This window comes from Pseudophryne corroboree, chromosome 11 (genome assembly GCF_028390025.1).
Source record: "Pseudophryne corroboree isolate aPseCor3 chromosome 11, aPseCor3.hap2, whole genome shotgun sequence".
Classification (NCBI taxonomy): Eukaryota; Metazoa; Chordata; class Amphibia; order Anura; family Myobatrachidae; genus Pseudophryne; species Pseudophryne corroboree.
The window spans coordinates 62,933,095-62,947,938 of NC_086454.1; the positions used below are offsets into that span (position 1 = coordinate 62,933,095).

Consider the following 14,844-nt stretch of genomic DNA (forward strand, 5'->3'; position numbering starts at 1 on the left):
TTGCCTACCCTCCCTCATTCTGCAGGAGACTCCCTCAAATAGCAGCAATCTCCCTCAGTCCCTGAATAGTCCAGCAATCTTCCTGATTGCACCTTACCCCCATTATACAGCTTTTACATTGCAAGATATCAGTGTCTTTTCTTCAACAAATAGATCTTACTAACTTTGGGGCTCATTTACATTTAGATGCAAGTCATTTTCATGACACACCTCTCTGATGTAGCAGTGCAAGCCCGCGCTGATAGATGTTACTTTCACAATCTCCCTGAACTGCTTTTCAAAAGTAGGCATGTATGTCACACATTCCTTTTTATACCTGAGGGAGCAGTTGTTTTTGGATTCCAAAAACAGTAGATCATCTAAGGGTATTTGTTTACATTAAGTAATGAGCATGTATAAAATTGTTGATAATAAATAATAATAATAATAATAATAATAATAATCATCAAATAATCATCGTAATTGACTAACATATTACTAAAATAGTACATGAAATACAGAAAACATTTGAGAGATGCCATTTTATAACACTAGGTGTCACCCCTAAGCAATATTAATTTTTCTTTTTTAGCTTGAGATAACCTTTCTGGGACTAGAGATAAGATGCCACAGACATGTATAAATAAGAGAGACTACTAGAAAATAAAGATTAGTTAGGCTATCACTATAAACAACATTTGCATATTATGCATCTATATATAAATGTACATTTTATAAAAGGGGCAGTCTCAATCTTTTCTATGTTCTTTAATCTTTCTTGTCCATTAAGGAGCCTGGTCTGTGGGAGAAAAATAAAATAAAATTATATTCCACTAGTGCTAGGGAATCACTTGTATCTATTTAAGCTGCCAGCTCATGAAACATTGCAAACTCCAAATCAGCCAAGACATTTATATGCAAAAAAGAGAGGTGCTAAAAATATTGGAAAAAAATATAGAGTTATATACTGTAGTAGCAAATAATTACTGACTCCATTTAAAAATCAATATTCAGTTTATTATGCAGTACATACTATATAAATCACATGAAACCTATAACTCACTGAAACAGGAAAAATTACAACATTGTACATTGCATGTGGTGTTTTGGTCTTTGTATCAGTCCAAATCAACATCATCTCTTATTCCAATTAATGGAAATATAAATAATCCTGCTGTTATACCTGAATTTAATTGAAGCATTTTTTACATCATTATGATACCTTTGTCTGCATTTGAAAGGACATTCTTGGGATCAATTATTTCTCTGTACTGTATGCGATCATTTGAAAGTTCCAACATTATTATATATCGTTAAATTATGTGTTATGTTTTATGTGATTTAAGTACTATGTATAATAAATTTGATATTGATTATTATACATGCGCAGTTGAAATACATACACCAGGGGCCAAATGAAATAGAGTGAGAGTTTCAGAAAGTGAGAGATTTGGTAAGGTTTTTAGTTTTTGTTTTTTTAAAGTGGCAATCATTTACACTACAAAACCAGGTTGATCTTGCTATGTAAATGATTGCCACTTTTAATAAAACTGCAAAACCTTACCAATTCTCTCACTTTTTGAACCTCTCCATCTATTACATTTGTCCCCATTTGTGCGGATATTGGCATTGCTTGCCAGGGCTGGACTGCCCATCTGGCATTTCTGGCAAATGCCCAAAGGGCTGATGGCTGATGGGCTGGTCCAGCCAGGCAGAGAGATTAGGGCTGGCTGAGCAGCTCAGCTCCTGGCACTCTGCTCAGCTGCCCGACTCACATAAATATAGTACATAGACAGAGCAGCTCCGTCTCCCGGTGGGAATATAGAGAGACTAGGGTGTGCTGCGAAGCCAAGACCCCGAGACTCGCTGCATGCGCTGTGAGCTGTGACCATGCCCCCTCTCCACGCCTGCAGTGTGTGCACCAATAAAATGCCAGGGCTCTATACCATCTCCACTCTGTCCCTGTTGTCTGCCCTTCCCTAGAAGTGAGCGTTGCTTGTTTACAATTATAAAATGACATCAGATGGACAAATGGACCAATAGGAAAGCTTTGTATTGGTCCACAAAGCCACGACCCTTCCACAGCATCACACAGCCCTGGTTTTCAACTGGGTTTAATGACTGAAAAGCTCTTAAAGTAACAACATGGAGCAACGCCTGAGGCTGCTGACAGGAAAACGGGTGCGGATTATTAGATCTACACTAAAAGGTCTACAGTCAAAAGATCTACCACTAATGGTAGACATGCATTAGGTCGACTGCGTAAAAAAGTCGACAGGGTTAAAAAGTCGACATGGAAATAGTCAACACAAAAAAAGGTAGACACAATTGGGGTGTTTTGTCTCTTTTCAGCAAAAAACAAGCCTCATTAGTGTACTGCGCCCCCTTGCATGGATTGCTTGGCTCGCCATGCTTCGGGAAAGATGCCTCACTCTGCTACTGCTGCACAGGTTACTACTATTCCCAGTCGTAGTCCACGTGGATGATAAAGTATGAAAAAGATGACATTTTTTTTTAAATAAATACTTGTGTCTACCATATGCGTGTCAACCATTGTTACGTCGACCTTTTGACCTTGACCTTTTAACCCTGTTGACCTGTCTACCTTTTACATGTCGACCTTTTGACCTTGTTGACCTTTTGACCCTGTCGACCTAATGCATTTCTACCATTAGTGGTAGACCTATTGACTATAAACCTTTTTAGTGTAGCTCTGTAGTCCGGATACCCAGGAAAACTGTGGGTAAAGGTATGTTTCACTATATACGTGAATGTTGTTTAAAAATATTTTAATTTATGTTTTTAAAATCAAAACTTTCATTGCTTATGCCCTTTATGGAATTTAGTAAAAACAATATGTTAATATTTTCTCCTCAGACACCCTTAATAATAATAATAATAATAATAATAATAATAATAAATAATAATAATAATTAAATAATTAATAATAATAAAAATAATATTAATAAAAATAATAGTAATAATAAAGAAATAATAAAAGTTAAGTTTTAAAATTACATTAATATATCTCTCATATTCAATCTAATTAAATAACAAAAGAGTGCGCCCAACCAAGAGTCTTCTTTTCTTTCCCCAATGTATAATCGATTATAATACTGACTCTGGGCGCACCACCAGATTATGGACTCGGGGAATATTATCCCTAGATAATTTATATCTCTGGTTGTTTATTTTTCATTATTTTTTACTATCTAATAATATATGAAATTTTGAGTGCTGCAGAATCTACAACTCTTGTTTCGGTAACCCTTTATAGAGCTGCAGATTATATGCAAATGATGTCTTTATCATGTGGCAGGTAATTAAAATTTTAACTCCTGACATATATATTAATGTCTCATGCATAACAGAATGTTTTTCAATTTCTCAAAGGAGGAAGACTCACTTCAGATTGCAGAGAAAATTAAATGGGGAGATGGTTTTGCTGTCGTGTACTCTGTGACGGACCGTTGCAGCTTCGATGAAGTCATGCGGCTGTGCTTCCTCATTAACCACATTCACTCTGCCAGCAAAAAAGGGGCATCAGAGCAGCCACCTGTTGTGATCGTTGGCAACAAAAAAGACCTTCAGTTTGATCGTATGGTGTCCACCGATGACGGAGAAAAACTTTCTAAGGCTTTAAAGTATCCATGTTATGAAATTTCAACCAGAGACAGCTACGAAGAAGCGTCTTTGGTCTTCAATGCACTTTACTATGAACTTTTGAGACAAGGGAGTCTTTCCCCTGGGACTTTCAAGAAAAAGAACGTATCAAAGTTAATAGAAAAGATTCCTAAGATTTATGCCAATTCTGCCTTGGGTGCAAGTGGCTTTGGCAGAAGTTTGAGTTTCAATTCGTTTCGAGATTATATTCCAGAATGAAGTGATGGCTATACATAATTATTTTGCAAAGAAGTCTGATTTACTAGGAAAATGTTGAGCACATCTACTAAGTATACTAGCATTTAGTGGTCTACAGCTGGCATCACTATCGCGGTACATAGGCTGATGGTGAAATCTAGCACGGCTCCAATTACCATTACATTTTTCACAACTGTACATAAATATATTACCTACATTTCAATTTATTTCCAGATTTTGGCAAATAGTTCCAGATATTTAAGAGTGTGGGTATCACAGTGTATATGTAAATCGTTATAGGGTACGGTAGAAATAATGGTGGTCGGGATGCCGGTGGGCACATGACTGACAGCGGCATTCCGACACTGAAGATCCCAACATCAGAGGGGATAAGTATTTTAACCCTCCCCTACCCTAACCTGGGTTTGTGGCTATGGTTAACCCTTCAGGGTTGTCGGCTAGGACTACCCTTTGGCCGTGGTGGCTATGGCTAACCCTTGGGGGGTGTCAACTAGGGCTAACCACTCCCCCTAGTGCCTAACCCTAGCCCCCCCTAGTGCATAAGCCTCCCTCCTCGGGTCCTAACTTTGATAATTGCCTTCAGGATGTCGGCTGTTGGTGTTCTGGTGCCGGTCTCCTGAGTGGTGTTGGGATTCCGGCATTGTTAACATGACCGCCAGGATGCTGAATGCATCCCATCATTATCACCTAGTGAAAATAAAGGCAATGTTTGCTTCAGGGGCATAGTCTTGCCCAAGGGCGCCAAGTGCAACTGGACCCTCCTCCAAGCAGTCGACCCCCCAACCCCACCTATTACCTTGTGCCAGCTAGCAGGTCCCTCCTCCTCTGTGGCACTATCTTCCTGGTGATACTGGTGAGGGCTTTGTAAAGTCTTTGCTTTCACTGCATGGGGCCATTTTCCTGAAGGTGTCATTGGGAAGATATCGCAACGGGACTAAAGAGTGACACACCTACTGGCATAAGGTAAGTATACTCTGGGTACATGGTGTACAGGGCAATGGTCCCTTGTGCACTGTACACCCTTCACCCATTATAAGTAGTTTCAACAGATTACATTTTTCCTCTACTGTGTGTTCTCTATGTACTCTACGGATAGGATCAGACAGGAATTGCTTTTGAGAGCAGAGCGCTTGAAATTGTGTATCTTTATTTTATGTGTACACAATTTCAAGTGCTCTGCTCTCATATATGTAACTTTGGTCTTTAATCAGAGCTGCTTAGACATTCAAAATTCCCAGCTACAGCGCAGTTTTTTCTTTTTAATTTAGGAATAGCTGTTGGCCAGTGTAAGTTGTTTTTATCTCTTGATAAGTAATAATATTATATGATGAGACCTTTAGAGAGGCTTTGTGGAATGAGAAAAAGAGGAAAATTAATGTTGCTGCCCATCTGCGTTTGCATGAGATTTTAGGAGCTAATTGTGAATCGAAAAAGCTATTTCTCCTAGTTGGCTTACATAAACGAGCTAATAACAATTCTTAGGAGGCACTTCTATTAGTGGCGATACCCATTAAATGTCGGGAGAAAATGGTTGGAATGCCAGCAGCTCATAAACACCAACCAAACTGATTTGTTTTTCTCTCTAAAACACCTGCTTAGAAACATACTATGGACCTTATCTTATAGCATGCAAGTTGCAGGTAGCTATTCAATTAGAGCCTCTATGTTCGGATGACAAAGAAAGTGACAATCGGAGTCAGCTGAGTATTTGCAAACTGCCATTCACAAGTAGTTTTCTTGTGCCAGTTACCGTCCTCATCATCATTTGCTATTTGCACCCGGCCTGCTTAGCAACATAAGCATCTTGTTCCCGTGCTGCAGCTGTTCACAATGATACAGGTTTGTTTAGGTGTACATGTATATACTGTACCCACTGTTTTCATGCAAGATAGCTATGCAAACTGCCATAATTCTCTATCAGACCTCTTGTGCTTGGGACGTATGGTAAAAGTTATTATGTGTTTTTAAAACAATACACTACACAAATCCTTATATGTGTCTTATTCAGAACAGTGGTGTAAAAATTAAACTGCCCTTTAAGCGTATGGACTCTCAAGTCATTAATTAAAATTAACAGATGGTGGCTTTATTGAAAACAAAAACTAAAATCCAAAGAGTAAAAAAACAAAAAATGCACCATTTATATATTTTACAGTGTACAGTTTCATTGCTGAAACACATACATGACAGCCATGGGCGTAACAATAGTGGGTACAAGGGGTGATATTGCTATGGGGCCCAGAGGCTTAGGTTATAAAGGTGCAGACCAATTTCCCTGATTTGCCTGCTAAGCAACTAGGGCCCTCATTCCGAGTTGTTCGCTCGCTAGCTGCTTTTAGCAGCAGTGCAAACGCTAAGCCGCCGCGCTCTGGGAGTGTATCTTAGCTTATCAGAATTGCGAACGAAAGGATCGCAGCGCTGCTACAAAAAAAAATTGTGCAGTTTCAGAGTAGCTCGAGACCTACTCCTACCTTGCAATGACTTCAGACTATTTCGTTCCTGTTTTGACGTCACAAACACGCCCTGCGATCGGCCAGCCACACCTACGTTTTTCCAGCCACTCCTGCGTTTTTATCTGGCACGCCTGCGTTTTTTCACACACTCCCCAAAAACGGTCAGTTACCACCCAGAAACACCTATTTCCTGTCAATCACTCTGCGGCCAGCAGTGCGACTGAAAAGCATCGCTAGAGCTTGTGTAAAAGTGCATTGGCTTTTGTGAAAGTACAACGTGCGTGCGCAGTGCGCCCCATACGCATGCGCAGAATTGCAGTTTTTTGACCTGATAGCTGCGCTGCGAACGAAAGCAGCTAGCGATCAACTCGGAATGAGGGCCTAGGTCTGATCCATTGCCCAGCCTGAGTTGTGTGACATTACACTTTCAGTGAGAGGAGTGTGTATGTGGATGTTATAATGGTAAGGGGGCACGGTAATGTGTCTTAATCTGATCTGCTCATTGTCATGTGGGGGAAGTATAATGTTACATAATAAGAACTGGGGTATTTTAATGGGGTACAATATGAAATGGAGACACTATAGTGTGGCATAATATGAACTGGTGTACTGTAAAGTGGCATAACTTGAACTGGAGGACACTCTAATGTGGCACAGTATGATCAGGGGGCACTGTAATTTGGCATTATATGAGCTGGGGACACTCTGTCATAATGTGAATTGGTTGTACTGTGTTGCATAATGTGTACTGGCAGCCCAGTGGCGCACCCAGGGGGGGTTTCCGAGTACCCAGAAACCCCCCTCCACTTAAAAAAAAAAAATTTTTTTTTTTTTTATTAGCTGCATGAGTATTATTAATGACTGTCTAGCATCCTCTGCAGCCTGCTGTCTTCCTGGTGGCACTTGCAAGTGCAATAAAAGTTTACTTTATTTTAATTATAGTACATATATATCTATGTGCCTACATATATACACATGTATATACATACATACATACATATAAACACACACACACACACACACACACACACACACACGATATACATATATATACATGTGTATATATATGTGTACTGTATGTGTGTGTATATATATATATATATATGTATGCATGTTTAATATGCTATGTATTAGAGATGAGCGGGTTCGGTTTCTTTGAATCCGAACCCGCACGAACTTCACTTTTTTTTCCACGGGTCCGAGCGACTCGGATCTTCCCGCCTTGCTCGGTTAACCCGAGCGCGCCCGAACGTCATCATGACGCTGTCGGATTCTCGCGAGGCTCGGATTCTATCGCGAGACTCGGATTCTATATAAGGAGCCGCGCGTCGCCGCCATTTTCACTCGTGCATTGAGATTGATAGGGAGAGGACGTGTCTGGCGTCCTCTCCATTAGAATAGAGATAGATAGATTAGATAGAGAGAGATTGTGCAGAGTCGCAGACAGAGTTAGTTTACCACAGTCAGTGACCAGTGCAGCAGCTAGTTAACTTTTATTTAATATAATATATCCGTTCACTTCTCTCTGCTATATCCGTTCTCTGCCTGAAAAAAAAAACGATACACAGCACAGTCAGTCACACAGTGTGACTCAGTCTGTGTGCACTCAGCTCAGCCCAGTGTGCTGCACAGTCATCAATGTATAAATTAAAAGCTTATAATTAATTGTGGGGGAGACTGGGGAGCACTGCAGGTTGTTAGCAGGAGCCAGGAGTACAATTATATTAATTAACAGTGCACACTTTTGCTGCAGGAGTGGTGACCAGTGCCTGACCACCAGTATAGTATTGTTGTATACTACTAATATCTCTTTAAATATCAACCAGTCTATATTAGCAGCAGACACAGTACAGTGCGGTAGTTCACGGCTGTGGCTACCTCTGTGTCGGCACACGGCAGGCAGTCCGTCCGACCAGAATTGTATTATTTATTATTATATACCTACCACCTAACCGTGGTTTTTTTTTCATTCTTTATACCGTCATAGTGTCATCCTAATTGTTACGAGTATACTACTATCTCTTTATCAACCAGTGTACAGTGCGGTAGTTCACGGCTGTGGCTACCTCTGTGTCGGCACACGGCAGGCAGTCCGTCCGACCAGAATTGTATTATTTATTATTATATACCTACCACCTAACCGTGGTTTTTTTTTCATTCTTTATACCGTCATAGTGTCATCCTAATTGTTACGAGTATACTACTATCTCTTTATCAACCAGTGTACAGTGCGGTAGTTCACGGCTGTGGCTACCTCTGTGTCGGCACACGGCAGGCAGTCCGTCCGACCAGAATTGTATTATTTATTATTATATACCTACCACCTAACCGTGGTTTTTTTTTCATTCTTTATACCGTCATAGTGTCATCCTAATTGTTACGAGTATACTACTATCTCTTTATCAACCAGTGTACAGTGCGGTAGTTCACGGCTGTGGCTACCTCTGTGTCGGCACACGGCAGGCAGTCCGTCCGACCAGAATTGTATTATTTATTATTATATACCTACCACCTAACCGTGGTTTTTTTTTCATTCTTTATACCGTCATAGTGTCATCCTAATTGTTACGAGTATACTACTATCTCTTTATCAACCAGTGTACAGTGCGGTAGTTCACGGCTGTGGCTACCTCTGTGTCGGCACACGGCAGGCAGTCCGTCCGACCAGAATTGTATTATTTATTATTATATACCTACCACCTAACCGTGGTTTTTTTTTCATTCTTTATACCGTCATAGTGTCATCCTAATTGTTACGAGTATACTACTATCTCTTTATCAACCAGTGTACAGTGCGGTAGTTCACGGCTGTGGCTACCTCTGTGTCGGCACACGGCAGGCAGTCCGTCCGACCAGAATTGTATTATTTATTATTATATACCTACCACCTAACCGTGGTTTTTTTTTCATTCTTTATACCGTCATAGTGTCATCCTAATTGTTACGAGTATACTACTATCTCTTTATCAACCAGTGTACAGTGTGGTAGTTCACGGCTGTGGCTACCTCTGTGTCGGCAGTCGGCAGGCAGTCCGTCCATCCATAATTGTATTATTATTATAATATATACCACCTAACCGTGGTTTTTTTTTCATTCTTTATACCGTCATAGTGTCATACTAGTTGTTACGAGTATACTACTATCTCTTTATCAACCAGTGTACAGTGCGGTAGTTCACGGCTGTGGCTACCTCTGTGTCGGCAGTCGGCAGGCAGTCCGTCCATCCATAATTGTATTATTATTATAATATATACCACCTAACTGTGGTTTTTTTTTCATTCTTTATACCGTCGTCATAGTGTCATACTAGTTGTTACGAGTATACTACTATCTCTTTATCAACCAGTGTACAGTGCGGTAGTTCACGGCTGTGGCTACCTCTGTGTCGGCAGTCGGCAGGCAGTCCGTCCATCCATAATTGTATTATTATTATAATATATACCACCTAACCGTGGTTTTTTTTTCATTCTTTATACCGTCGTCATAGTGTCATACTAGTTGTTACGAGTATACTACTATCTCTTTATCAACCAGTGTACAGTGCGGTAGTTCACGGCTGTGGCTACCTCTGTGTCGGCAGTCGGCAGGCAGTCCGTCCATCCATAATTGTATTATTATTATAATATATACCACCTAACCGTGGTTTTTTTTTCATTCTTTATACCGTCGTCATAGTGTCATACTAGTTGTTACGAGTATACTACTATCTCTTTATCAACCAGTGTACAGTGCGGTAGTTCACGGCTGTGGCTACCTCTGTGTCGGCAGTCGGCAGGCAGTCCGTCCATCCATAATTGTATTATTATTATAATATATACCACCTAACCGTGGTTTTTTTTTCATTCTTTATACCGTCGTCATAGTGTCATACTAGTTGTTACGAGTATACTACTATCTCTTTATCAACCAGTGTACAGTGCGGTAGTTCACGGCTGTGGCTACCTCTGTGTCGGCAGTCGGCAGGCAGTCCGTCCATCCATAATTGTATTATTATTATAATATATACCACCTAACCGTGGTTTTTTTTTCATTCTTTATACCGTCGTCATAGTGTCATACTAGTTGTTACGAGTATACTACTATCTCTTTATCAACCAGTGTACAGTGCGGTAGTTCACGGCTGTGGCTACCTCTGTGTCGGCAGTCGGCAGGCAGTCCGTCCATCCATAATTGTATTATTATTATAATATATACCACCTAACCGTGGTTTTTTTATACCACCTAACCGTGGCAGTCCGTCCATAATTGTATACTAGTATCCAATCCATCCATCTCCATTGTTTACCTGAGGTGCCTTTTAGTTCTGCCTATAAAATATGGAGAACAAAAAAGTTGAGGTTCCAAAATTAGGGAAAGATCAAGATCCACTTCCACCTCGTGCTGAAGCTGCTGCCACTAGTCATGGCCGAGACGATGAAATGCCAGCAACGTCGTCTGCCAAGGCCGATGCCCAATGTCATAGTACAGAGCATGTCAAATCCAAAACACCAAATATCAGAAAAAAAAGGACTCCAAAACCTAAAATAAAATTGTCGGAGGAGAAGCGTAAACTTGCCAATATGCCATTTACCACACGGAGTGGCAAGGAACGGCTGAGGCCCTGGCCTATGTTCATGGCTAGTGGTTCAGCTTCACATGAGGATGGAAGCACTCAGCCTCTCGCTAGAAAACTGAAAAGACTCAAGCTGGCAAAAGCACCGCAAAGAACTGTGCGTTCTTTGAAATCCCAAATCCACAAGGAGAGTCCAATTGTGTCGTTTGCGATGCCTGACCTTCCCAACACTGGACGTGAAGAGCATGCGCCTTCCACTATTTGCATGCCCCCTGCAAGTGCTGGAAGGAGCACCCGCAGTCCAGTTCCTGATAGTCAGATTGAAGATGTCAGTGTTGAAGTACACCAGGATGAGGAGGATATGGGTGTTGCTGGCGCTGGGGAGGAAATTGACCAGGAGGATTCTGATGGTGAGGTGGTTTGTTTAAGTCAGGCACCCGGGGAGACACCTGTTGTCCGTGGGAGGAATATGGCCGTTGACATGCCAGGTGAAAATACCAAAAAAATCAGCTCTTCGGTGTGGAGGTATTTCACCAGAAATGCGGACAACAGGTGTCAAGCCGTGTGTTCCCTTTGTCAAGCTGTAATAAGTAGGGGTAAGGACGTTAACCACCTCGGAACATCCTCCCTTATACGTCACCTGCAGCGCATTCATAATAAGTCAGTGACAAGTTCAAAAACTTTGGGTGACAGCGGAAGCAGTCCACTGACCAGTAAATCCCTTCCTCTTGTAACCAAGCTCACGCAAACCACCCCACCAACTCCCTCAGTGTCAATTTCCTCCTTCCCCAGGAATGCCAATAGTCCTGCAGGCCATGTCACTGGCAAGTCTGACGAGTCCTCTCCTGCCTGGGATTCCTCCGATGCATCCTTGCGTGTAACGCCTACTGCTGCTGGCGCTGCTGTTGTTGCCGCTGGGAGTCGATGGTCATCCCAGAGGGGAAGTCGTAAGCCCACTTGTACTACTTCCAGTAAGCAATTGACTGTTCAACAGTCCTTTGCGAGGAAGATGAAATATCACAGCAGTCATCCTACTGCAAAGCGGATAACTGAGGCCTTGGCATCCTGGGTGGTGAGAAACGTGGTTCCGGTATCCATCATTACTGCAGAGCCAACTAGAGACTTGTTGGAGGTACTGTGTCCCCGGTACCAAATACCATCTAGGTTCCATTTCTCTAGGCAGGCGATACCGAAAATGTACACAGACCTCAGAAAAAGAGTCACCAGTGTCCTAAAAAATGCAGCTGTACCCAATGTCCACTTAACCACGGACATGTGGACAAGTGGAGCAGGGCAGGGTCAGGACTATATGACTGTGACAGCCCACTGGGTAGATGTATGGACTCCCGCCGCAAGAACAGCAGCGGCGGCACCAGTAGCAGCATCTCGCAAACGCCAACTCTTTCCTAGGCAGGCTACGCTTTGTATCACCGCTTTCCAGAATACGCACACAGCTGAAAACCTCTTACGGCAACTGAGGAAGATCATCGCGGAATGGCTTACCCCAATTGGACTCTCCTGTGGATTTGTGGCATCGGACAACGCCAGCAATATTGTGTGTGCATTAAATCTGGGCCAATTCCAGCACGTCCCATGTTTTGCACATACCTTGAATTTGGTGGTGCAGAATTTTTTAAAAAACGACAGGGGCGTGCAAGAGATGCTGTCGGTGGCCAGAAGAATTGCGGGACACTTTCGGCGTACAGGCACCACGTACAGAAAACTGGAGCACCACCAAAAACTACTGAACCTGCCCTGCCATCATCTGAAGCAAGAAGTGGTAACGAGGTGGAATTCAACCCTCTATATGCTTCAGAGGTTGGAGGAGCAGCAAAAGGCCATTCAAGCCTATACAATTGAGCACGATATAGTAGGTGGAATGCACCTGTCTCAAGTGCAGTGGAGAATGATTTCAACGTTGTGCAAGGTTCTGATGCCCTTTGAACTTGCCACACGTGAAGTCAGTTCAGACACTGCCAGCCTGAGTCAGGTCATTCCCCTCATCAGGCTTTTGCAGAAGAAGCTGGAGGCATTGAAGAAGGAGCTAACACGGAGCGATTCCGCTAGGCATGTGGGACTTGTGGATGCAGCCCTTAATTCGCTTAACAAGGATTCACGGGTGGTCAATCTGTTGAAATCAGAGCACTACATTTTGGCCACCGTGCTCGATCCTAGATTTAAAGCCTACCTTGGATCTCTCTTTCCGGCAGACACAGGTCTGCTGGGGTTGAAAGACCTGCTGGTGACAAAATTGTCAAGTCAAGCGGAACGCGACCTGTCAACATCTCCTCCTTCACATTCTCCCGCAACTGGGGGTGCGAGGAAAAGGCTCAGAATTCCGAGCCCACCCGCTGGCGGTGATGCAGGGCAGTCTGGAGCGACTGCTGATGCTGACATCTGGTCCGGACTGAAGGACCTGACAACGATTACGGACATGTCGTCTACTGTCACTGCATATGATTCTCTCAACATTGATAGAATGGTGGAGGATTATATGAGTGACCGCATCCAAGTAGGCACGTCACACAGTCCGTACTTATACTGGCAGGAAAAAGAGGCAATTTGGAGGCCCTTGCACAAACTGGCTTTATTCTACCTAAGTTGCCCTCCCACAAGTGTGTACTCCGAAAGAGTGTTTAGTGCCGCCGCTCACCTTGTCAGCAATCGGCGTACGAGGTTACATCCAGAAAATGTGGAGAAGATGATGTTCATTAAAATGAATTATAATCAATTCCTCCGCGGAGACATTGACCAGCAGCAATTGCCTCCACAAAGTACACAGGGAGCTGAGATGGTGGATTCCAGTGGGGACGAATTGATAATCTGTGAGGAGGGGGATGTACACGGTGATATATCGGAGGGTGAAGATGAGGTGGACATCTTGCCTCTGTAGAGCCAGTTTGTGCAAGGAGAGATTAATTGCTTCTTTTTTGGGGGGGGTCCAAACCAACCCGTCATATCAGTCACAGTCGTGTGGCAGACCCTGTCACTGAAATGATGGGTTGGTTAAAGTGTGCATGTCCTGTTTTGTTTATACAACATAAGGGTGGGTGGGAGGGCCCAAGGATAATTCCATCTTGCACCTCTTTTTTCTTTTCTTTTTCTTTGCATCATGTGCTGATTGGGGAGGGTTTTTTGGAAGGGACATCCTGCGTGACACTGCAGTGCCACTCCTAGATGGGCCCGGTGTTTGTGTCGGCCACTAGGGTCGCTAATCTTACTCACACAGCTACCTCATTGCGCCTCTTTTTTTCTTTGCGTCATGTGCTGTTTGGGGAGGGTTTTTTGGAAGGGACATCCTGCGTGACACTGCAGTGCCACTCCTAGATGTGCCCGGTGTTTGTGTCGGCCACTAGGGTCGCTAATCTTACTCACACAGTCAGCTACCTCATTGCGCCTCTTTTTTTCTTTGCGTCATGTGCTGTTTGGGGAGGGTTTTTTGGAAGGGCCATCCTGCGTGACACTGCAGTGCCACTCCTAGATGGGCCCGGTGTTTGTGTCGGCCACTAGGGTCGCTTATCTTACTCACACAGCGACCTCGGTGCAAATTTTAGGACTAAAAATAATATTGTGAGGTGTGATGTGTTCAGAATAGGCTGAAAATGAGTGTAAATTATGTTTTTTGAGGTTAATAATACTTTGGGATCAAAATTACCCCCAAATTCTATGATTTAAGCTGTTTTTTAGGGTTTTTTTTAAAAAAACACCCGAATCCAAAACACACCCGAATCCGACAAAAAAAATTCGGTGAGGTTTTGCCAAAACGCGGTCGAACCCAAAACACGGCCGCGGAACCGAACCCAAAACCAAAACACAAAACCCGAAAAATTTCCGGCGCTCATCTCTACAGTATGTATATGTGTATATGGGTTCACTACGATCTCCCGGCGGCCGGCCTCCCGGCGCCCAGCATACCGGCGCCGGGAGGCCGGCCGCCGGCTTACCAACAGTGTGGCGAGCGCAAATGAGCCCCTTGC

The 14,844-nt window shown here is 42.9% G+C and overlaps 1 protein-coding gene across 1 annotated transcript in view; it reads left to right on the forward strand.

Annotated features, from left to right (window-relative positions):
• LOC134968838 (ras-related and estrogen-regulated growth inhibitor-like) overlaps window positions 1-5,906 on the forward strand; it is a 99,796-nt gene extending 93,890 nt beyond the window's left edge. Inside the window, exon 4 of the mRNA XM_063944351.1 lies at window positions 3,373-5,906. Within this exon, the coding sequence (XP_063800421.1) occupies window positions 3,373-3,861 (489 nt within the window). The 3' untranslated portion in view covers window positions 3,862-5,906. The remainder of the gene's footprint in view (window positions 1-3,372) is intronic.
• The last annotated feature ends 8,938 nt before the right edge of the window (window positions 5,907-14,844 follow it).